General features: G+C 41.7%; 2 protein-coding genes across 19 annotated transcripts in view; both read right to left on the bottom strand.

The window, feature by feature from the left end:
• Positions 1-116: 116 nt before the first annotated feature.
• RAPSN (receptor associated protein of the synapse) lies at positions 117-14,272 on the bottom strand. 2 transcript variants are annotated; one of them, XM_077928496.1, is made up of 8 exons: positions 11,883-14,272; positions 7,279-7,617; positions 5,521-5,727; positions 4,994-5,092; positions 4,626-4,748; positions 3,503-3,556; positions 2,348-2,547; positions 117-1,150 (listed from the first exon to the last, which is right to left on the bottom strand). In XM_077928496.1, the coding sequence occupies exons 1-8, from the start codon at positions 12,096-12,098 to the stop codon at positions 1,078-1,080; spliced, it is 1,311 nt and encodes a 436-aa protein (XP_077784622.1). In that variant the 5' UTR covers positions 12,099-14,272; the 3' UTR covers positions 117-1,077. The 2 variants fall into 2 exon arrangements, with proteins under 2 accessions (XP_077784622.1, XP_077784624.1); XM_077928498.1 differs by having other exon boundaries at positions 5,569-5,727; positions 11,883-14,264.
• Positions 14,273-16,350: 2,078 nt separating this feature from the next.
• The window catches only part of CELF1 (CUGBP Elav-like family member 1), a 40,022-nt gene continuing 31,805 nt past the window's right edge, over positions 16,351-24,567 (bottom strand). For 16 of the 17 annotated variants that reach the window (XM_077928474.1, XM_077928462.1, XM_077928449.1 and 13 more), the window contains one exon: positions 16,351-24,006. In XM_077928474.1, coding sequence (XP_077784600.1) covers positions 23,879-24,006 — 128 coding nt within the window. In that variant the 3' untranslated portion in view covers positions 16,351-23,878. The remainder of the gene's footprint in view (positions 24,007-24,567) is intronic. The other variant, XM_077928452.1, reaches the window with a different exon arrangement.

Below are 24,567 nucleotides of genomic sequence, written 5' to 3'. Positions count from 1 at the left end.
TAAAAAATGATGCTAACTACAGCATGCATTACTGGGTTAAAAACTGCTTTTAATGTTTGTGGGCGGTGGTGATGGGAGAGAGAACTGTGTCAAGGTAATTTGAAAATACTGAGTCGTTGGCTGATACAACTTTATTGATTCCAGTATAAATAGTTTTACCGAATGTATAAATATACTGAAGACAACATAATTGCAGACAGATAACTGCTTCTGCTTGTGTAACATCACAATACTATGGCAAACGAATAAAACAAAAGAAACATCCCCCCAACAAACACCTTCCCCCACCCTGGCCCAAGAGGCTTTCCCTTTGTAGTCCCATGCAGCAATTGGATTTTCTGCAGGAGCAGAACAGAGTGGCTCTCAAGCCAAATAAATCCAATACTCTGGGCAGAATCCCAAGTACACTGTGGCAGACACAAACACATTGCTGAAGGACAGGTGGAGACATCACAGAGCTGAACATTCTAAGGCAAAAGAAGCTTGAATTTGATAAGTCAGGTGAGCTCATCAAAGGATCCTATTTTATATTACGGATATCATATTAATTTCCCAAAGTATATACAGGGAACTGCTGCTAGGCATCCAATACATGCCATGAGGAAGTAACTTATAGCGGTACTTGGGAAATGGCTGGTACCTCTCCATAGCTACATCATCCAAGTAGTGTGTTGTCATGATAATTTTGTTTCCCACAAGGAATGAATAAAAACAAGGTGTGTGGTATGAGTGTCAGAACTGGACCTGGTAGAAACTACCAGAAGCAGCAGAACATGAGAATGAGAGGACTGGGATCGTAGGAAGACATGCTAACCAACTCCCTTCAAAGAACAGAGGTGACATATTGGTTGTGATAACTAGTTTTGAGGAAAGAGATGTCAGAGAACTCCAGGTAGACATCCACAACTCAGATGTGTGGAACATCAGGGAGCAGAGAACTAGGTCCACATGTTGCATCCAGTCTGCAGGAGACCCTCTTCCTACCCATTGGTTCCCCATCTCCATACCATGAGCCTAAAATGTTCCAGCTATTTGACACTTATCGAATGAGCTCTCTTAAATCATGGATTCAGTGGATCACACAAATCCTGGTTTAACAGATGAGCGCCGGCAATTGGGGCAACCACGTGTCCCATTGGTCTGAAGGCACCTGCAGTGAAAAAGAAGAACACCTTAAGCTGGAGTGTAGAGGAGGTTCTAACTTAAATAACTAGTCCTTAGGGAGGAATAGGACCTGATAATTACTGATTACCTATATTCATAATTGAATCATTGGAAAGAACCACAAGCACCATCTAGTTCAACCCTCTGAAATGCAGGAATCTTTAGCCCAGCATGGGGCTCAAACCCACCACCCTGGGAATAAGAGTCTCACGGTCTACCAACTGAGCTATCTCAGTACAGTATTTAAGATACAGGAATAAGGCACATAACGGTACCATTAAAAAAACACTGCCACACAAATCAATATTCAGAGTAGACTCATTGAAATTAAAGGACATAAGCCCACTGATCTCAATGCATCTACTCAGAGTATAACTTAGTCACTCACTGTTTTCCAAAACTGTTACAGGGATGCTTTCTTTTTCATTGAAGAAAACTAAGCAACTCATTTGCTGCAATTTGTGGGTTTTATCCACTCACATTAACCATTAGTCATGGCTATGCTACCAACCTATTCACATTCTCTTTTTTGTTTGTTAATATTTGATCTGCTATTTACTACATGCTAAAGTTAGCCTTGCCAGATTATGGATGCCAAGATTTCTCATCCATGAGGTCATTTGCTTTCTTTTTGATGCTGGCCTCCAGGACCTTTTTGTTTACAATCAGACTTCCAAACCACTCCTGAACTCACCTAGTTTCATTCCATGCTTCTGCAAAGCATGGAGTTGCTCCATTCACTCGCTCTACCCACTTGCCTGTTGCATTTCCCACCATGTAAGGCAGGATTTAGTAACTCACAGTGACAGATTACCTTTCAACTCCTTTTTTTAATGCACAACATTTGCTAAATTTGGACAACATTTTGGAATAGATGACCTTCAACTACTTCCTGATTTTATTATTCTATTTGCTCATTTTGGAGTAGACATCAAACACAATCCATCCTTTCTTCCATTTCCAATTCCCCACATTTTGCAACTAGTTTGTGGTGCAATATGACCTAGTTCCTACTGGGTCATAAACTTCAATATACTTCCCTACCAACTTCACTACAAAACAAGAGTTGTGTCATTAACAGCAGACCTTCATTAGTTAATAAAGAATTCATTCATTCACCAACATCCCCCAGTCAATTCAGCTCTATCACTTATGATCTGATGCATCCCTTTCTGTTACTTACTTTATATGGAAGACATGGGAACAGGGCAAAGCTTGGAGCTGGTGGTTCTTATCTCCAATGGATTCGCCACACATGCCACAGTAAAGCTCCATTTCTTCCACACATTCGTGAAACTTCACCACATGGTTGCGAAGCTCCCGCTGCTGCCCCTTTGTGCGGTAGATGCCTTCACACAGGCAGTGAACCTTCAGCAGGCCAAGCTGTGCGGAGATGGGGAAAGACGGAAAGGGCATCACAGAGGACTAGACTGGCTTTCTGTGGATCCAACCATTTGAATCCTTAATCAGCAATAAAACTTTCTCTTTTACAACTTTCTGACACCTTTATCACCTCCTGCGTCTCCCCTTGTGCTCCTCCTTGTCCTCTACCATCTGCCAGGTTAGTTTTCTCTCACCTAGAACTCTTGTTTTTGTAAGGTGAAAATCTTACAACATACATATTAATCAAGCTTGATGAAAATGTCCCTCTTTTCAGGTTCAGTGGACATTTTCCCACATTAACCATACTTAGAGGAGACCCAATGAAATTTATGGACATTTACAATGATTGCCTCTCCTAAACCATCTGTAAAATGAGAGAGGTTTTTTCTCCTCAGTGTAGTAGCTACCATGCTAACTCCATTTTCCTGAAAGTTATAAAAAGCTGGGAATAGCTCTTTTCTTCCCTTTCTATTAAAATGGCCTGCCTCCACCAAGGGCGCAGCTTACATTATCAATTTACACTAAAGTGTTCTCCTGAAGAATCCTGGGAATTGTATTTTGGTGAGGTGTTGCAGTTTCTGTTAGGAATTCCTATTCCTGCTCCCTCAAAAGGACCCTGGTGAAAGGAATTGACTGTTAACCAATTACAAGTCTATAGTTTTCCATCAGCGCCAGGACTTTCATCAATCACCACTGCCTTTTAAAAGTGTCTTCTTATGGTGATATTGTGCATTCATTTTCACTAGGGAGCTGCCTTGGAGGCCTGTTAAGCAGAAAGCTGGATTCAACTTTTTATATCCTTTCTTATTTAGAGTAGACCCATCAAAGTCAATGGTCATTGATTTCAGCGAGTCTCCTCAGCATATGACTTAGATGGACACAACTCAAATATTTTAAATAAATAGAGCAGATTACCTCATAATTGGCACAATGAATTGGCAATGAGAGGACTTACCTTGTTTCCTAGTCCCTCTGCCAGCTCATAAGCCTTCTCAATACTTTCTAGTGCCTGTGGGAAATGAAACAAGCTCACTATGCTGCATATTACTGTAGATGAGACAGAAATAAATCCATTTTATGCAGCTTTCATGTTGCATGCCGAAACACACCTCAGGTGAAAAGGCTATGGCTTTAGCTTGAATTTTTTTAAAAAAAAAATTATTACAATCTATTGTGTGCATTTCTGTCAGAGTTCCTATATCTACTCATGTTGGATAGCTCACTGAAAACTTCAACTCAACCGTGCAGTGGCAGTGAGAAAGCCTACTTCCACCCTAGAGATTATTAGTGAAGGAACATAAACTAAGATGGTCAATTTGGTAAGGCCTTTTGTGGAAATCTACGGTGCAGCTACATGGTCCTGCTTGCCACATCTGATTTATTGCTGTTGGCATCTATCTGTCTTGAGGGACAATGGAGTGTGTCTCCAGGGGCGAACTCAAACCGCTGGAGAATCACAGCGCCCACAGTGGCTGCAGAAACTGGTAACTTGTAACTGCTGCCTCCCACGTTGGAGAGCTGCAGATTTCCCATCTACCCCTGCCATGAAGGAATCCTTAGTCATACTCTCTGTGAATGGTCCGTGAACATATCTGAGCAGGAAGGCATTGGCTCTGTCTCTTCATGCTCACTAACCCTGGAAGAAAAACCACCATACTGTATCTATTATGGGAACAGGTAATCTTAATGTTTCACGGTTATCTCCTGATTTGCCTTATTATGAACTTTTGAATTTCCCCAGCCACAACCAAGGATCTTTGGCTGGAACTGGATGTTACAGTTTTCTGTAAAATGAGCATAGAACTGAAGAAATAAAGTGCCATGGTGATAAAGATCAATCCCCTTCTGCTCCCCATTTGCTACATTGGTGTCTTAGGCTACTTCTTAGTTCATGTAATAAAAATCAGGCCACAGGAACATTGGATTGGTACAGGCTAGCCTTACCAGTACTAAGAATATTTAAGGTGGTAACTGCGAGGGCCAAGTTGTTGGGATTTAGGGGAAAGAACTGAAAGGGAAGAGATCGAAGGGGAATCAAGTGTCATCTATTCAGCTTTTCAGTTTAGCCTATCACTGACCTTGTCCAGTTCCTTCTGAATCACCCAGCACTTGGCCACGCCCAGCAGCACCTGGATCTGTCCCAGACGGTTCCCAATCTCGGTCATGATGCTCATTGAGGAATCGTAACGGGGGAATGCTATCTGCGGTATAAGAGAGGTCAATCACTCTCCAAGCCTTATAACTTCATCTCCAGACTGCTTTTGCCTGTTTCATACCTGCAGGAGCATGCAGAGCTTCTCTGAGGCCCAGGACAGGAGTCTTGTTAGAATAAAGTCATAAACTCAAACAAAAAAGCAGTAGGTCTCTGGCAAGGCACCTCAGCTGGCTTAGTCGTGGGCAAGTGTACCTGGCTGCCCCCCACCCCACTCCACATGGGCCTGCATACCTGTATATCTGCACGGCTGCGGTGGATATCAGCAAAGCAAAGCAGGCATTGTGCCTGCAAAGGACGATCTCCATGCTGAAGGGCAATCTTCATTGACTCCTAGCAAGAAAATGTCACAGAATCAGAATTCAAACCTTTTCAACCACACCATAGATCCAGTTTGCTCTAAGAATTTTGCATCTACTTGGGGGTGACGGTGTTCATATATTGTATATTGGTCTTGTGCCCCACTTGCACTGGAGAGCCCTCACCCAAGTTATCTGCTGGCAATAAGAGAAAGCAGGAGTATACTTGTATGAGCTACAGGGCATATATTGCAATAGATGCCTTTATCTATGTGGGAATATACTTTGTACTATGTCAGACCTTCTATTTGTCTATCTAGCTCAATACTGTCCACTCAGATTGGCAGAATCTCTCTAGGGTCTATATGACCTTTTAACTTGAGATGCCAGGGAGTGAACTTAGGATCCTTTGCTCACAAAGCAGGTCTGTTGCCACAGAATTACGGTCCATCCCTTGCTGACCTGCAGAGACCTCTCATTCTCTTTTTTTAGCGCCTCGCCACCTTGTACCTCACAGCATTCCATTGCATCGGCCAAGCGCCCCAACTTCCGATAGGCCACAGCCATGTGGTACTGACTCATCGCTCGGTACTTTAGACTCCAGCCCTTTCCATAATCATTCACCAGCTCCGCAGCCTTGCATGGAAAGAACAGGGCTTTCTCATAGTCCTTAAAAAGATAAGAGACAAAAGCAGGGACAGAGGTGGGTGGGAGAGAAGCATGAGACCCTTAAGAGCGCTTGCGGAGCAGCAAAGAGCCTGTCAAGGTAATAATGGGAGCACCTATCTCCAGTTCTGCAAGCAGGCTGAAATCTAGTCCCTAATCAGCCAGGCTGTAAGGTGCATGCATTGTATGGTATGTACAGCAGACATGCCTATTTCTGATCAATCTCTTAATTCCACGATCTCTCATTAATTAGAAGATAAAACTTAGCAGATTTATAAACTCACCTATTTGCAGTAACTTAGGGAAACCCACCTACTCTGCACACTGCTGTTGCTCTTCAAAGGGACTTGCATCTCATTGTATAGATTTTAGTGAGCACCAATTTGAGAAAAGGGTTTGAGTCTTTTACAAATCCCCAAATTTAAAGTGAGAATGCATTAAAAACAAGCGTTGCCAAGGTTACACCCAGGGTCAGGGGGGCTATTGCCCCAGAATAGGAATATGCTTGTTTCCCCCAGAATTGGGAGAATTTCCTTCTCAGAAATGTAAAGCATTCGGAGGGAAACCTGCCAAACCCTCTCCAATGGAAAACACTGGTACTAGCAGTGCTTCCCCCCCCCCGGGGGGGGGGGTGCTCAAAGGTACGCAGTACCGGCACCTTTTCTTTCCTAGAAGAAAAGCACTTATTAAGTGTGGCACTTACTCTAACAACTTTATGGCGAGTACCTTTTTTTCTCGACAAAAAGCACTGAGTACTAGTACTTTGGGATTCATTCACACAAGTGAGAGAGTAGTTTATTGAGTTATTTGATAAAACATTGTCCATGTTGATGGGCACTGCATTCACTTTCTCAGAAAATTCTGTATGTGACAACTAATCAGACACAACCACACCACATGACCAAAAGGTGCTATAACTGCAGTTATAATACCTTAAAAATGATGGCGTAAGTAAGTTATTATAAATGTTAGTCCCCCTTAAGCACATTTACCTTGTGCACAATCAGCTTTATTTGCTTGGCAAATAAATAAATAATAAATAAATAAATAAATAAAGGGGGGTGGAAAGGGGGCAGCTGTCCAGGGGGGAAAGACTTTGGCAATCCCTCCCGCCACTGCACGCAATGTGTTTTGATTTTGGTTTAGACGTGATTGCTGGAATGTAACCCCTGCGTAATTTGCAGGCTTCCTATACCAAAACTGTAATATATGGAGCAGCCTCAAAGTCAAGCCCTTCTTTAAGGACTGCCAACTTGGCACTGCCACCTCTGCTAACTAGGCAATCAGTGCCCTGCTCCTCCTGTTATTGTTGGCAAGGGTTGTCAGGATCTTTTCAGCCTGCATGATGGCTCCCCACACTCATTGTGGGGCAGCCTAAGAGGGGGCAAAGGTATCTGCCTGTCACCAGGATACTTTCCCAACCTCATCCTGCACATTACATGACCAAACCACAGTCTGGACAGGCCCATGGACATTTGTCCGCATGCCTCAAATTCCTTCTGCTCCTGTCATATTGCCCAGTCCCTCTCCACCTCCTGCCTGAGCAGTACCCACCTTGAGATGTGTGTAGAAATTCCCTAAGCTGCAGCAGACCCGGCACTCCAGCATCTTGTCGTCATTGTTGTGGGCGTAGCGCAGGGCTTTCTCAAAACACTCCAGAGCCTTCTGGAAGATGCTGAGGCCGAGGTAGGCATTGCCCATGCTGAGGCTGACCTGGCCATTGAGCTGCAGGCTCACTGTGGTGCCTTGCATGTTCAGGCAGGTCTTGCAGTAGGAGATGGTTTTTTGGAATTCACAGAGCTTCTCATTGCTCCGAGCCAGATTCAGGTAGCTCTCTGCAAGGTAGTCCGGATCCTCCAGCTCCCGGGCTGTGTCAATCTGCACAACTGCAAACTTACAGCAGAGAACAGAACATTTAAGGAACACCATCTCTGTTGCTGGAGAAGATACCTTGATGCATTCAGGTGCATGATGCACTGAGGAGCTTGGAGTTAAGAATACAGAGGTATGATACACTGGGTGAATTAAGGCCAGAGGTGGTGGTTTAAGCAGATGCGGGAGACCTTCATGACAAAGAAGCCTCAATAGTAGGTATAAGGAGGAGAAGCCAATGGTCACAGGAGACAGAAGGTGAGAGAGGGAGGAATTTAAACCTCCTTCCTTGGAGGTTTTTAAGCAGAGCTTGGATGGCCATCTGTCATGGATGCTTCAGTTGAGATTCCTGCATTGCATGGGGAACCTTCCAACTCTATGATTCTATCGTTTTATGAATCTCAATGGGCACCGTAATTAATCCCCATTCCTCACAGCTATACTACTGTAAACTCCAATGATTCCGTTCAGTCTATTGCTAGCTAAGGTCAGTTTTCTTCCTACTCAATTATCCTTACCAGAGTTTCTGTGTGAGGGAATTTTCAGTGAGTATCTTTCAGTAAAATTCGAGAGTCCTTACCCATATCCTACCCTGTCTTTTTATATTTCAGTTCTGGCATTTTCAGAAAGAGGGCAGCAGTATGAGAATGGACTGAATTGCTCCCTAAATAATTTGTTTTGGCTTATTTTCAACTACATGAAATATTGAACAGCTTTAACGAAACTAATTTTCTTAAATAATTAAATAGCTGCGCAGGTCCCGCTCTCAACCACTAAACACTGTGATATCCGATCACTCTCATGCCTCCCTGGCTCACTCTTCCCCTTGCACTGCAGTCTGCTGCTTTTTGGCTTGTAAAACTAATCGTTTTCATGGCTACTCTGTCTGCTTTCTGGTTTAACCCTGTTATTTGAGTGGAGGTTAGCGGGGATAAAGGACTAATTGCTGAAGAAAACTGTTACATGTGGGGAAGCTAAGAGGGCAGAGGGCGCTACCAGCAAATTCAGTGGTATAACTAAAGCTGATTTAGAGATCTGGTGAAACAAAGGTGCTTCCCCAAAAGGTTGGACTTTTTGCGGCAAGAAAAGTGACTAGAAACATGGGATGCAGTAACATCTAACCTCCCCACAAGCAAAGAAGAAAGAATGCTCATTAAATAGCCAACATGGCCTCATCTCCTTTGCAAAGAAATCAGGATGATTGCAGGTAATCTGGAAGCACGCTGGGCAAAGAAAGGGCTTTCTTGTATAAGAAACAAGTGAGTCAGAAATGGTAGGATATTGCTGCCTTGATTTTTTAAATTAAGCTGGTCAAAAGCCAAATGCAATATAATTAAGTAAAACAAACCACTCCGACTCTTTTTCTCTCTCTGCTGCGTCTCCTTACCGTGGGCTGCTTCCCTTCCATAGCGAAAAGCGTGTCCTGGGTAAAGCAGTCCTAACAACTCTTTCCATTAACTTGCTTCCCTTCTGTGTATCATTAAGAAAGGGATTAATTGCATCCAGGATGCTGATCCCTGGAATTGCACCCTAGACCAGCCCCTCTTCAACTCACATAGCTTTTGTCATCCAGAACTTTTGCCTGTGGTCTCTCTCCTTTAGTGTTAAACAGGTGCAACTATGTCCTTTCCCAGCTAATTAAAACCAGCTCCCATGCTAGATTTGAGGCAAAGAATTAAGCGCCATCTTGATGAACAGAAGTGCTTGGCAAGGCTTTCCATTTATAAATTGTTTATTCCAGAAGGTTCTCCAAACTTAGGTCCAGGTCTCTTAATTTAGACTCTGAAGTATTCAAGGCAAGGTATCTGTATCATTTCCAGCATCTTGATGAAGCACACGTTAGAGATGAAGTCATCTTAGCTAAATTAAATGTTTCACAGGTTATCGTCCCTGTTTATTATTTTAAGACTTAATATTAGATCTAAGCCAATGCTGTCAATGCATGTTTGTGCATGCAGTGTGTGTGTGTGTGTGTGTGTGTGTGTGTGTGTGTGTGCGTGCGCTGAACTCATGCACTCATACAACTAGACTTCACCTTCCTTGCTCTTCTCACCTTCAGAATCTGCTCTAAAGAGCTGGTAGACCCTCCATAGCAGATTTTGGGGGTATAACGGGGGTGGGGAGATTGGAGGGAAGGGAAGTCTCCTTGCTCAAGTGCAAGCCTGCTCACAAATTGGATTCTACTGTGTCATTTCAAGCCTGCTGTCTCATTTGTTTTTCTATGGTTTAAACCTGTATTTCCCAGACTTGGGGCTCCATCATTCCTGACCACTAGCCTTGCTAGCTAGGAATAATGGAAGTTGTAGTCCAACAACAGATGGAGACCCAAATTTGGGAAACCCTGACTTTAAACTTTTAAAAGCTCCTGTCAATATTTTGGTCAATTTGGAATCTCTCCTGCTCTCCATTTATCTGCAAAGCCTCCATCGCCTTGCTCCTGCCTATCCCTCTGCACTGATCTCCCAACATGTACCTTCTTGTGACCTTCACTCATCCATTCCTACAACCCTCAGCCATCCAAAGGGTGCCTGCTCCTTGCAATGCCTTCCCCCTTTCCCCCTTGCTGTCCTGGAATGCCCTCCCAGAACACTTAAGAACATAAGAAGAGCCCTCCTTTGCAAACCGGAATGTTCCTGGCCACTGTGTATGGGTTTGAGCATCATTAAGCATCTCCTCATCCAATGCATCTGTTCTTACCTAAGAAGCACCTGGCTGTGAGCTCTTCAAGATGGATTGCATCACTTAGAGGCCTGCACAGAGATTAATGCACTTGCTTTGTGGAAGATGTAACAAGATTAAACACGAAACACCAAACTGAGGAAATGACATTAAACAACTGTTGGGGTGGCTAATTGTTGTTCTTCTGCAGCCGCTCTTTTAAGTTTGTGTGCATACCTATTTGGACTGTGAGCTCTCTGAAGCAGGGCTGTATCCACCTGCCCATGTTTCAGACTTTAGTGTTTTGGTTCTATAGAATCTCTTGTGTGGCTGTCACTTGGTCTTGGGGCTCTTTCAACCCTCAAATGAAACGCTTGCAAATGCTACTAGTACATGCTGCACTAGCAAGAAATTAGGTTCCCAAGTATTTTACTGAAGGGACCACTAATCCTCCCACAACTGTCTACACTGCACTTTTCTTACAATTGCCTTAAAATAAGGGTGACTTAACCTTTGGCCCTCCAAATGTTGCTGAACTACACTGTAGTCATAAAAGACGTAAGTGCAGGGCAAGTGGCTGTGGCTTGGCTGAAACTGCCCCACAGGCCAAAGGGGGAGGCCTGGGGGCTGGATGTTCGCTGCCACTGAACTACAGCCTCCACACATCAGCTAGACTGGCTGGGGCTGATGATATATGGAGGGCTCACAGATTCACCACCCCTGCCTTCAAAAGAACTAGTGTCATGGAGTGGCCAATAAGAACAGAGATTCTGGAAGATCTGAATTCCAGTCTCGTCTCGTTGGATGGCCTTTTGCAAATCACTTACAACCCAGTGGTTACTAGCCATGATGGTTGTATAGCTTCCCTCTAGCATCAGAGGCAGCACGTCTCTGAATACTAATTGCTGGGGAACAACAACAGGAGCATCTAATTGGCCACTGTGGGAAAGGGGATGCTGGACTAGATAGCTCTTTGGTCTGATCTATAAGGGCTCATCTTTTGTTTACCCCTCACCCCCTGGTTAGGTCATCACAAGAAGGTATGCAGGGTGCTTTGAACATTTAGGGGAAGTTCTGGCAACCCTGATGAAGCACCATTGGGGAGTCACTGCCTTACTGGCATCAGACCATAAATGCTAGTAAAATGATAACAAGAAAGGAGTGTCTGGCTATTGTTGCTCATTTATTTAATTTGTATAACCCCCTTCTTCTGAAGATTGCATAATATGACAGATGAGTCACTGAAATCAGAGGATAGCCTCAAGGCATTGCCTCCTGAACAGTTATGCACACTTTCACACGCAAATAATGCTTTGCAAAACTGAACAATCTGCTACAATAACACAACATGCTTTGGCTAGCACAATTACTTTCCTGGGAATTAAACATCAAAGATGGAAAATCTAAGAATTTCTGGGGATGGAGAACTGGGAGCAGAGATGCAGGATGGCAATTTACAAATATAAGCAATTTACAGGACCTTTCAAGAGCAATTCTACCAAATCCAGGCTCACTGTATTTGCAGTTTGTCTGCTGAACTGCTCCCCAAAGCCTGCTTGCCCACCACAGCTCCCACCCCCTTTTTAGTGAGAGAAAAGAGCAGGCATTCAGCGTGAAATCTGCTTTACCTTTAGCATGTCTTTGTACCTGCCCATCTCTGAGTGAGCGGTGATGAGGCAACCCAGGACTCGAAACCTGCCAGCAGCATCCGTGCTCTTTTCCAAAACCTTCAACCAAACTTGCAGGGCCTTTTCTGTCTGGTTGGACTGGTAAAGTTGGAGTCCTTTTTCTATCTGCTGCTTTGTCTGGTCCTGACCCATCTCCTTTGTGCTCAAGAGCGTCATATACTAACCTGCCAGGACAGCAGACACACCGTCAAACACAATAAAGTTGGTGCTAAAACTGGAAGGCAGATTTAACCATTCGGAAGCTCTGGACCACAGGAACCTCGGACGATTCAGAGGAAGGAATGTCAGCAGGAGATGGCAAATGTGGCCACCAAGGTCTTAGGGCAACCATCGTAATATTCTAGGCTAGCATCTTGGATGCTGCTGTCCTGCTAGAACTTTCTAAAACCCAAATCAATGAACAAAAGAGGCGGAAGACAAAAAAAACCACTGCAAGAAAAGAAGAGAAAAATCTCAAGTGGCTGGAGTGAAATTCAATCGGAATGGCCACTCCTGTGCCCCTCCCCTCCATTGGTGACAGCTGTGCCCGCCAATCCTGGTCACATGACTTCACAGGAATGCCAGTCTTGGTAACTCCCAAGGTCAGAAAGCAAGCCAGAGGCAGCCGCTGTCCTTCCCTCTACGTTGCTTTTATAAATATACCAGAGAAGGCATCCTTTGCTGCTGCGGTAGAGCAAATTAAGGCCTTCATCCATTTCCATTCTAGCATTAAATAGACTCTAAGAGCACTAAGGGTTTATGAGTAGCCTAACCGTGAGATGAGATGCGTGGTGCTTGTTAAGCACAATGGCCAAGAACGCTGCCTTCTTTAGGATTCCAAACACACATCTTGGAAACCTGAGTATTAAATGCAGAAGGAATTAACACCGAGGATCATTTCGCACATTAAACAGCAGCAAACCTCAGATTGCCACATAACATACATTCCTCAGAGGGCTGTTGACAGTCACAGCTCCCTAATGAGTGAACGTCTCTGCTATGTGTATTTGTGGCACTCATCCTCTTAATTTTAGGAACACACTTTATCTTAGATGTACATTTTAAAGTGTAACATTTGAAGTGGCTCTGAAACATTATTTGCCAGCTATGAACTTAACTGGGACCTTTTTCATGCAAGTGTAAAGCTGAGCTTAGGGAACTTGGCACCAATCCTCACATTGTATTTCGGTATTCTCCGGTCCATACTTGTATGAAAGCATGTGTTTTGTAATGCGGAAACTGCTGGTTGGCCCAGAGCACAATGGAGAGTCAGTTCCTGTTATCAGCCTCTCAATGAATGCATTCATGGGGGGAAACCCTACATTACAAAAAATATTTTATATAAGTACAGATACGCACGTGACAAAAATAGCTATGACTGGTACTCAGCATGACAGATTGTGGCACATCCATATTTTACTGAAGGTGGTGTATTAGTGTACAAATTAATACAAATGAGATATATTCATGGAGCCTAAGGCTGTCAGTGGTTACAAGTTATAGTGGCTATGACTATCATATCTGAGGCAGTATGCCTCTTAATACCAGTTGCTTGCAATTATGAGTGAGGGGGCACTATTGTGCTCAAGTCCTGACTGTGGGCTTCCCAAAGGCATCTGGCTGGTCACTGTGAGAAAAGGGATGCTGGACTAGATGGGCCTTTGGTCAGATCTAATAGTCCTGTGAGCAAAATCCTGGAATTCTTGGACTCTAGTGGTTGACTAGTTACTAGCTGAATTAGGGCCACATGCATAGTGGTAGAAAATTCTTTGTAGCATGTTCACAAGAGAGAACTATACTAATAGGTCTAGAAGAAACTAGAAGAAAAAGACACAAGTTTCTCCATCTCTCACAGCACAGCTTCATTAATGAAAATGGCTGAACTGTGAAGGCCAGCTTTTTCAGTAGGTGGTGCTATGTACATGCAGAACTCTTTACCGTAGTGCAGGGGTGGCAAACTCTTAGCCTATAGGCCACAGATAGCCTCTCCAAAATCTTTTTGTGACCTCCAAGATGCTTTTTTTTTTTTTTAGTGGATTAGGAGAGCTGGAAAAAAATTCACATCAGGCAACCAATGTGCCCCTTTGACCTCTGACAAGTGTATGCTTGTAGATCAGAAAGAGGGAACACATTTGATCTCTCCATAGGTAGAGCAACTGTGAACAACAAAACAATCTTTCTTGAGGTTTGGAAGGATTGAACATGCAGCCAAGGTAGGACGACAGAAAATGAATACTACAGCCAGACTGTTTTAATACACTGGCCTGGTTTCAGCTGATCTTCTTTTATACAAGCAATACAGCTTCACATTGGTAATAACACACAGTGAGCATAATGATGCTTTGTTCCCATTTCTCACTGAAGGGAAATGGGTCATTCAGTTGCTTCCTCCATCTTCTACTCACCCTTATTGGACTTTCAACAGCTATTAGTTTTTCTGCTGTTTTGTGTACCACAAAAAGGTGATACAACCATCTGCTGTATGCTTAAAAGGCTGCACTGGATGACTGGATGGAATGCATGACTGAATAATTGCTACCTTACAGTGACTGTTACAGTAATTAAATTGACAACATTGCTTTAAAAATGTTTAAAGGTGTTGATCCAATAAGAGGAAAAACTATTAATACTTCCTAAATTGTTCAAACAAGAAGACCCTGATTCTAAGAAAAGTAAGATGTTTCATTTTAACTGTACTTTCCTTAAGGGCATGATTCCTTATGTCCCAACTGGCTTCTAAATGAAATTCTGCCTGATACTCATATTTTTATGCAAGTCATTTTGTTGCAAAAGAGTCCACTTTGCTTTACGTTTCTGGGGAGCACCTACAATGTACTGAAAGCCATTTTGTAAAAGAAAACAGCTGGTTTAACATCCATTTTTCAATAAATTGAGAACTTGGTAGTGATGCAGAGGGTGCAGTAATCAGCACAATAAAAATACAGGTGGTCTCCAGACCGACAAATTCAATGCAAATCAGAATTGTTCACTTGCAGGATGTATGCTCCTATTTGTACATGAATACTGAGAGGGGTTATGAAATGGCTAAGTACTTACTAAAGATGAGTTATAGTAGAAAGCACTCTGAAAACAAATGTGAGTTGCTGTGGCATTACCAGAAGCAAATGCAGTATCTGAAATGAGGGAACAGATGGGAAAAAACAGCAAGCAACAGAGTGTCATTATACAAGTTTATTGTGTATCCGTACCAAGGATGTGCTTGTTTGTTACGAGATGCCTGAACTGGCAAAGCAATTTTTATGCGATACATGGCCTCGTCTAATAAAAAAAATAAGTTACAGCAGAGTTCATCTAGTATGATCAGAGGGACGGAGTATATTTTCTTATAAGTAAGGGTTTGAGAATCTGTAACATTTTACTTTAGATGGTTATAAAATCACCAGTAGACATTAATGAGAATTATAAGACCATGAGAGTTAGGACATTAAATCACTCAAAATGAAAATGTTCAGTCATAACCACCATATTTGAAAAAATACTGCCTCGTGCGATCAAGCAATGTTGTGATGGCCTATTATAATTGCTTTAATACAAAACATGGAGGACCGATACATCAGTGGCTACTAGCAGAGGTAGCTTGTACGTAGCCCTGTCAAAGTCTATATTTAGAAATGTTATACCCATTTCTAATAGGCTGTGGAGATGAAAGACAAAGGAGGAAATATCACCATCTTGCTTCACTTATGTACTACTTTGTGGCATTGGAATAGCCATTGTCAGAACAGAAAATGCCAAGGCTTAATGAATCACTGGACTGAAATAATCCAGCATACAGACAGGGAAAAGTAAGTGTGTAAGTGTATATGCAACCACACTCACACAAAGTATTCCAACTGCTTCTTCGCATGCGCGACCGCCAAAACCCGGAAGTAACCCGTTCTGGGACTTCCGGGTTTCAGCGGTCCGCAACCCAAAAAAAGCAACCTGAAGCGTCTGTAACCCAAGGTATGACTGTACTAGCTTTCCAGAAAGGCAACTCATCCTTAGTCTGACAAACTTACCATTCATGAAAGGAAGTAAAACTCACACACAGATAGGAAATGTGATCAGCAAGAGGTTAATTTAAGTTAAGAGAGGGTGACAAGGAAAAATAAAGAACCAAGGACAGATTACAAGGTGTACCTACGAACACTAGGCCACTGGTTTATACATATGGGCATAGCCAAGGGGAGGGGCAGCTGCTCCCCTAAATCAATAAACTTCAATTTATATCTGAGGTTCTGCCCCCCCTAACAAAAGACTGCTCTCCGCTAACAAAAATCCTGGCTATGCCCATGTTTATACAATTAAGAAATTTTATTCTGTCTTCTAGTCTTGGCAGTCAGAGCAGTCCTCCTTCTCATATTCTAGAATTCATGTACCCACCTAGCCAGTCATGTGCAAGCAAAAACAAGAATGACACAGAAAATTCTTCTCAAACAGTTTAATAGCAAATAAACAAAGGGAGGTACCACACTTGGCATATACAAAATGACTTCTTGTCTGTGTGTCTGTGCAATTAAAACGGCATTAGGTTCCCCAGTGGGACAAAAAGAAACCACACACAAAAGGAAGAAAATTCCTTAATACATACTCGCTTGTTCCAAACTTAACAAAACTTTCATTTTTAAATCCACTACACAAACTCCGTGATCAGAAAAGCAACATGTGCTTCTGTTTTTAAACCATTAAAGTAAAAGCCATAATTTTCTACAGAGTACAACACAATTTCACACAAAAAGGACATTTTGCAAATCAAACAAGAAAAAAGGAACAGCTCAAACAAGGAAAGAAAAGCATTGCTACAACAGAATCACAAATTTGAGTTGATTAAATCCTGTTACTGCAGAACAGACTCTACATTTGGTCATAGTGGCAATTTGTTTTCTTGTCACATTTGTGAATCACTTTACATTGTTTTCTAGTAGAAAAGCCCAAAAAACTGTACAAAACCCCTAGTGTTAAATACAATGTGTGTACCAATAAAAAAGCCCACAGGTTTGTTTCCAAAATGTAAATTTTCTTTTTTTTTTAAATTATTCACAAAAAGCAGCCAGAAATAAAAGGCAGCTGCTGCGTTACTGTCTCAAATTCATTAAAACCACCACAGAATAATTAAAACAACCAAAGAAAGAAAGGAAAGAAGAAAAGGAACATCCAACGTTTGGCATTTTGGTTTTCTCCAGAGATTTTTGTTTCCACAGGCTCCCCCAGAGTTCCTCATGAAACTATACGCGCATTGTAAAGAAATGTATTGGCAAAATTAATCAATACACTGCAGGGTCTCACATTCCCTGCCATCAGACATCCCTGTGCATTGCGACTGTGAGCCTAAGAGCAACTATCTCACAGCTGTATACCCAGATATTGCAATCATCTCTTTGCAAGCAACTCTCACCCTCAAAAGTTGAAGACCACAAGGTTGAGGGAACAGCTACCTATGCATATTTATCTAACAAGCATGGAGAAATATTACCCACCCAACAATGGAGCAGAATTTTTTTTTGTCCTAAAGACTAGAACACTCCATATGGCCTAGAGACAGGTCTCCTAAACATCCCTACTCTATGAAGTTTTGCTCACATTCCTTTCTCCTGTCTGAAGTTCCTTTATAGCTTCCCCAACCCTTTGCCCCTTGTGATTAGGCACCTACCACAGGAGTTTCTTGCAGGTGCTGTGAAACCCAGTACTAAGTCTCAGCTTCTACAGTAGGTCGTTTATGCAGGAAGGCTGACGCATGCTTCCCAGAGAAGGATAATCCGTGCTATTTCTTCATCAGGCCAGAAAAAAAGAAAGAAAGACTGCATGACTCCTTACCCAATTTGAGAACTTAAAAAAAAAAAAAATCTCTGTAGAGATCATCCCCCAGCTAAGGCCCCTGAGAAAAGGAGCCGGGGTTGGTACCCTGTTCAGGCAACAGCTATTAGGCTGTTATATTGTGCTTGTCGCTTGGGGAAAGAGTCAGCAGTTCTGTGCCTAAACTTACAGATTCCTTCTATGGGATATGCAGAACATGATACTTCAAGTGTAAAGACTGGAGAGCAATCAAGCTTCCATCCACTGAGCTTTAATGGTGCTAAACCTCACAAAGCAAGCCACATATTAAACAAGAGGTACAAATTAAGGCTACCCCAAAAGAGCTTTCGCTCCAATGGATCTTAGAAGCAATATTACTGCAAACACCCCACACCTTTCCTTCTATCCCTGCCGCCGCCACCACCACCTGAACAGTGCAATCAAGCCCCCTGAGACCTTTCAATAGCTGTGATGATAGAGCAAGGTGCAGATATCGTGTAAAGCAGTCTAAATGCACAGGAGATGTCATTACGTGACATATGACCACAAGTCTGGCATCCAAAAAAGGATAGATCTGAAACCTATTGAATTACTCAGTTTTTGCACAAACTATAGAAAACAGAGGTGAAGGGTGTTTATATACACAAGGTTGTGAAGAACACAGCAGGAAACATGCAAAACGTTTACAAGGGTGTTATCTGAGTTTTTAAAGGGAAAAAAAATCTCACATTTTAATGAGGATACTGTAGTTACAAAAAACTAAGCATGCTAGGGTTTAACAAAATACAACATCAACTTTGATTAAATTTCACTGCAGACAAAGGCTGATAATCACACAGGAAGGAAAAAAACAGTAAGTGCCAGGGCAAAAATGCAGCTACAATCAGGAGAAAGTGTAGTTCAAGTGTTTTCTGCTGAGGCTACTCAAGTCAAAGAATACATGCTGTCTCCTCAAGCACAGAAAATAGATTCAGCAAAATGTGACCAGAAGCCTCCTAAATTTTTAAAGTCGCATCATTTTACCTTTTCCTTCAAAGATTTGTTTTAAAACTAAGCACACAGAAAAAACTAAGCCTAGAAAGTGATTGGCTGTATGTTCACAGAAATACAATACTCCACGAGGTATGCTAGCAAGGCTGCTCTGAAGACAGTTACAAAGAATCAGAATCACAAAATCAAGTGGTTATCTTACGAAGTTCTAGAAAAATAGAATTCTTTTATATTCAAATGCAAGTTTAAATATTCCCCTTCAGCAGTCTTTCTAGCAAAACCAATTTGGCAGCACAAAAAAGAAAAAAAAAAAAGAAAAGAAAAGAAACAAACATAATAAAAATACACATCAGCATCAAAAAGTCAACACAAGGTCAAAGGTGAGAGTTCAAGCATCAGAGAAGCTGAAGAGACAAGGATTTGGACGATGTACTTGAACGCCACATCGACATGCTTTAGGCACAACGATGAACAAACGGCAGGAATCTAGAAAAAAAACAAACCAGAAAGAAGGAGACCCACTGAGTTACACAGAGCAGTACATCCAAACAGAGAGAGAAAGAGAGTGAGAGTGAGAAAGAGAGAACAAGAATGGGCACTGTACAATGAGACCTCTTGGGGAGGGGAGTTGACAGGGAAGGGCAGCACATGCCAACAACAAACAAGTAAAAGTTGAAGTGCATAAGACACCAAATAAATATCAAAACGACCAGAAACCAGATAGAAGTAGAGGCCTGGGATTTCCTTTAGACACTAGCTACAGAATGGACTATGGCTTAGTGGCATACAGACAGCTGTGCAGTCACCACAGCCCTGAGCCAGTGCTCCTGCTACCTCTGCTTGAGGAAGACAACACAGAACTCCTCCTCTGTTAGATCTTGAATCCATAAAATGTGGTTCCAGGGTGATTTTAAGAGATGGGGGGACACAGGAGGAACCACTGGGGTTGATGGTTGATTATACTTTCTTCTTTCCTATCATGCGACATACATAGGCAGTACTAGCCTAAGAAATCCATCCTCTGTTTCAGCTATTCTTTAGGAAACAAGGATACTGGCTGTTGGTTTTAGAACCAAAAAATGACATAAGATACATAAATAGAAGTGAAACCCTTTGAAATAGGAAGGAATTAAGACTTTATTGCAAGTCAAGACTTGCCTCAGCTGAGCCCTTTTTATTTAATACCTACAAATAAACGTTTGCAACTTTTTCAATAAATAAATCCTTCTCCCTGACTTTGTGAGGTGGAATTCTGGGCTCTCATAAGTTCTACAGTCACTGTTACCAGTTTGAGTGGAAGGAATTTTGTCTGAGTATCTTGACATTTTCTCAGAAATGATAGAATCTCCAATAAGGGCACAACACAAGAGATGTGATTTGCATGACAAATACATTTAAGCATTCTGTTAATGACATGGAAAACTGTCTGAGGCAGCATGTGATTACTGGAAAAAGCAGGCTTGTTAGGTTTACTGTAACTTTTATTCCAATTACAATTAAAGGCATATAATATTCTGATTTAAAACATACGGTTGCATTTCATTTCAGTGTTAAAAAGTTTATTTTTCTATTTGTGTGTGTGAATTCCCAAATGAAAACTGAGCTTCTGTTTACAAGTGCTAAGCTATTCTACTGTCTTAGATTTTTGATCTTAACATGTACATCAAGCAGAATCTGAAAAGTAGATTCTCCCCCCCCCCCAGCCCCCAGGACACACTCACAAGGCTGAAGGATATACATATATTTACTCAAGTTAAAATGTTACAGAGGAAATGCACACTATTGTGAGGCAAATTCATCAGCAGTTGTTGAGAGCCTCTTTTTAATTACAAGAATAAGGCTTTTCTTTGGGGGGGGGGATATGCCTCAGGAATGCCAAAGTCAGCCCAAAATACTTTTCAGTTCAACATTTCTTCTTTTATTGATTACAGATTTGTCTCTGCATGTTACCAGACACCCAATTTATTCTGAGAACTTGTTTTAATCTAAAATACATCTATGATTGTTTTAGGTTAAATACAACTTAAGTTGATACATAGCAGCCTGTATTTCTTAATAAAGAACAACTAAAATTGGCTGTGCTTCCCAATTTGATCCCTTTGTCATATTGGATCAAACATAGATAATAATCTGGTCTCCTACAGAGGGATAGTAAAAAGGTAACATTCAGGGTTTTATGTCAAAGGATCTGTTCAAACTTGGAAAAGAAAAAGGATGGAGGAAATTAAAAACTGTGCAGAACAACCAACAATGTGACAAATAGGCCGTAATCCTACAAGTGGAAAGCTGAATTTGTGTGCACGATTTCCTTGCCAATAGAGAACCTACTCCAGAGACTTAGTTTTATTGCTTGTTTTGAAAAGCATGAATGGGCAGATCAGAATTAAACTGAGGGAGAGGAGAGGAATATGGGGTTAAATTCCTCTAGTTAAAAGTAATTCAGAGCACCAGCAGGGAAGGCGCAGCAACTTTGCCAATACACACCAGAGTCCTGATTTCTGGAATTTAACCTGGAAAGTTTACTTTGGCAATTCTCAGGTGGGATGAGAGCACTCACATAAATCACACTTCTCAGATTATAAAACCATCTATACCCACTTGCTGTCATGTTAATTTAACAGGAGGTGATTTGCCTCACAGTTTCCATGATGAGAGCATATATGCTGTTTAGGAATATTATGGACATTAAATAAAAGGGTGAGCGAACAGATAATTCACAGAAAACTAATTTGGGTAGTCAAAACAAAAACAAAAATGTAACTGAGGGAGCAGGGGAGAGGAAGTACTGGGAGAAGTGACTATAGAGAAACTTGAGCACAGCTTTCCCTCTCCGCTAGTTCACAGCATTAATTCTTTTCCTATTTAGCAGCTTTTCCAACTGCAGACAGGTCACTGAAAGTCAGTAGTTTCAATCATGCACATTGCTGTATGTATGTGTAACACAATCACATTCAGGATTATGCAAAACCCTGTTTTTTCCAGTGAAATAATTTAGATAATAAATATTCTCCACCCTGGAGCAGTATAAAACTTCTATAAAAATAGAAACAACATTCTTGGTTATATCAGGTTGCAAATGGAGCAGCTGCTCCCAACCATGACACCCGCCCCCCGAAAAGTATATTATTTATTTTTTAAAAAAAATCCCATGACAACTCTGGAAGCCTCAACACTCCAATACTCCCCCCCCCCCTCAGAATATCAGGACACAACTTTTCCTAGTGCACAAAATTCAAATGTATACAGTTCACCTAAATGTATGCATATGCTTCTGAATAGACCCAAATACTGAACACAGAAGGGTACCATATGCCAGCATAAATGGGAAATTTGGCAATCTGACCATTCAACCTTTTTTGCCACCATTCTGTGTGCTTTATAATACTGACAGTTTGCATTAACAATACTTCCAAATTCACAAGAAAAATATTACTTGAACCTGAGAAGGAAGGCCCAATACATCTTATACTTCTGAGGTTTGATACACCAGGGGACCCAGTCCCTGGTTATGTTTGATTTCCAAGTTTCTGGCACATTCTTAAATGGCATTTCAGGCTCAACAAGCCTTGTGGCTCTTCCTGACAGAGTGAACTGAAAGCCTTTAAAAAAAGCAACCTGCTCCCTGCTCCCCTAAACACGATTCCCAAACACAAAATTTGTGGATTGACTGGGGTGCTGTGAAAAAAACATAATAATAAAATGGGGCCAAAGAGACGAATAGACTGAGGACACAGGAATGCAGTGAATCTATATATAACACCGTTCATTTCCTCACAGATAGAGGTGGCTTTTTGTAGCTTTAGAGCTAGCTTCTACACTGACTTCTTGCCATGGCTGAGGCCAGAATGTCAAAGTTCCCTTTAGTCCCATGTCATCAGTGTGTACAAAAAAAACAAACCACCCTTTAACATTTTGGCAAATTCATACGTGTGGAAAAAAATAAGTGTGTATTAGAAGGGGAAGAATTCTGAGTTGTGAGTTAAAATATATTGGGTGATAAACAATAGCAGGATCAAGATCCTGTGCAGCAGATTCAGCCCTTTGTGTTTTATATTGGCCCATGCACTCAAAGGAAAACTGCAATGTAGCAAAACAGCAACATACGAAAAATCAAACTATATAAGCAAAAAATTTGATCTTTGGGGCAGTATTATTCTGAATGTTCAGCTAAAGAGTGTGCGCAAAAAAGCAGAATGTCAGGAATCAAAGAACCATGAGCTTATTTAGAAGCCATCTGTCAGTTTAGTACTTAGGATTTAAATAGTGCTTTATGAACACTGATTCTAGTAATATCTTTATGTACAAGCTGTAAAACTGGGGCAGAAGCCGCAAAGGAAATTCAATCAAGACATACAGAATTTGCAGCAGATCGTGAGCAAATTGTGGAGCTAAGATGTATACCTCCATTATAAATTGCCTAGTTTCCATTAAACAACAAATACTGGAAAACTGGAAGTATCCAATTTTTAAAGGTTGTTTTGGCTGGATTGTAAATGTTTGCTCTAGAAACACAATTGGATCATTTTGTAAGCTGACCACACACTCATAATTACTGCAGTTTTCCTTTAATACATGAATCTGTTTGCCCAATTACTTTTCTCCCACCCTAGTGACTGATTCAGTGTAACATTCTCCCATAAGGCATTAATTAAGTAAAGCTGGGCAAATGAGGATTTGGCAATGTTCCTTGAGGGTCTGTTCACTAACCAGCCACCAAGTGATTTGGATTCAGATTCTCTCCCTCCCTCTTTTCATGAATATAACTTGGGGCCTGGCAATAGGTCTTTTCTCCTTCTTAAGTCTAAGTCATGCAATGTCAGTTCCAATTGCACCTGGTATCTCCCCATCTCCCCAAGGTGGCTGGCATTGGTCCTTCTCAAAACACACTGGTTACAAACACAGCAAACTTAAAAAAATAATAATCAGCGATATGGCACCTAAACTCCAAAGTAAAACACTGGAAACAGAATCACAAACTCGTCCTCCATCCGAAGAATTCCCAGTAGAGGCTGCAGCCGAGTCTTCAGGGGAAGATGTGCCAGTTAGAATGACATCAATCAGCTTCTGTGACTGTAAAAATACAGCCTTAAAGAGTTTTTGAATCACCAGGCACACTCCTCCCCAACTTACCAGAAGATCCTTCTCACTCCAGTTCCAGAGGGGAGGGGCGCTCAGTATGGCTTGCTGTCATTCTTAGAGCGCTTGAGCTGTACTTTCAGTCGCTTCATGCCAATTTGAAATCCATTCATTGACTGGATGGCAGCCTGTGCAGAGACTGGATTGTCATAACTTACAAAACCTAAGAAAAGGAAAACATACATTTAAAACATTTATGGCCAGACTGGAATGGGAATAACCCATTCTGTTTTTGTATCCTGACATCATCATCTGTGCTTGCATTGGTACTGCAACCATGAAGTGTATGAACTGTTCACAGGTTTAGAGAATATAAGAGGGCTACGATATTTTTTTTATTAAAAAAATCACAAGGGAGGCCAGTTTCCTTATGACTCAAACGAAAGAGTACGCAGGTGCTTTTCTGAGCTATAGTAAATGACTTCTTACATAACAGTGATATTTTATGTGAAGTGTAAGTTGCAGAGTTTGAAGTTCTGCTCCAGCTGCTTCTAAACATTAAGTTCAGTACAGTATTAGCCCAGTACAGCCAGGGATTGTGACCACCAGACAGGGTGCTGTGTTAAGGAGAGCTGAGATGACTAGTGGCAGACAGCTGGTAAAACGTAAAGTGTTAGCGAGTATAAATAGGGAAACGGCTGAATTCAGTACAATGCTAAAGGCTACCACCAAGTAGAGTGTGTTTGGAGATTGAACAAATAGGCATTTTAATCACTAAATTGCA

The sequence above is a fragment of the Podarcis muralis genome, chromosome 1, assembly GCF_964188315.1.
Source record: "Podarcis muralis chromosome 1, rPodMur119.hap1.1, whole genome shotgun sequence".
Taxonomy (NCBI): domain Eukaryota; kingdom Metazoa; phylum Chordata; class Lepidosauria; order Squamata; family Lacertidae; genus Podarcis; species Podarcis muralis.
This window is presented reverse-complemented; position numbering and strand designations above follow the sequence as displayed.

Excerpts from the sequence above, each read along its gene's own strand:
- RAPSN (XM_077928496.1), bottom strand. The coding sequence starts at position 12,098 with ATGACGCTCTTGAGCACAAAGGAGATGGGTCAGGACCAGACAAAGCAG. Across the intron at positions 3,557-4,625 it reads TTCAGAAGGAACTGGACAAG|GCACTAGAAAGTATTGAGAA; the intron begins GTCAGTGATAGG and ends CATTTCCCACAG. Across the intron at positions 1,151-2,347 it reads TCCCATGTCTTCCATATAAA|GTGCCTTCAGACCAATGGGA; the intron begins GTAAGTAACAGA and ends TTTTCACTGCAG.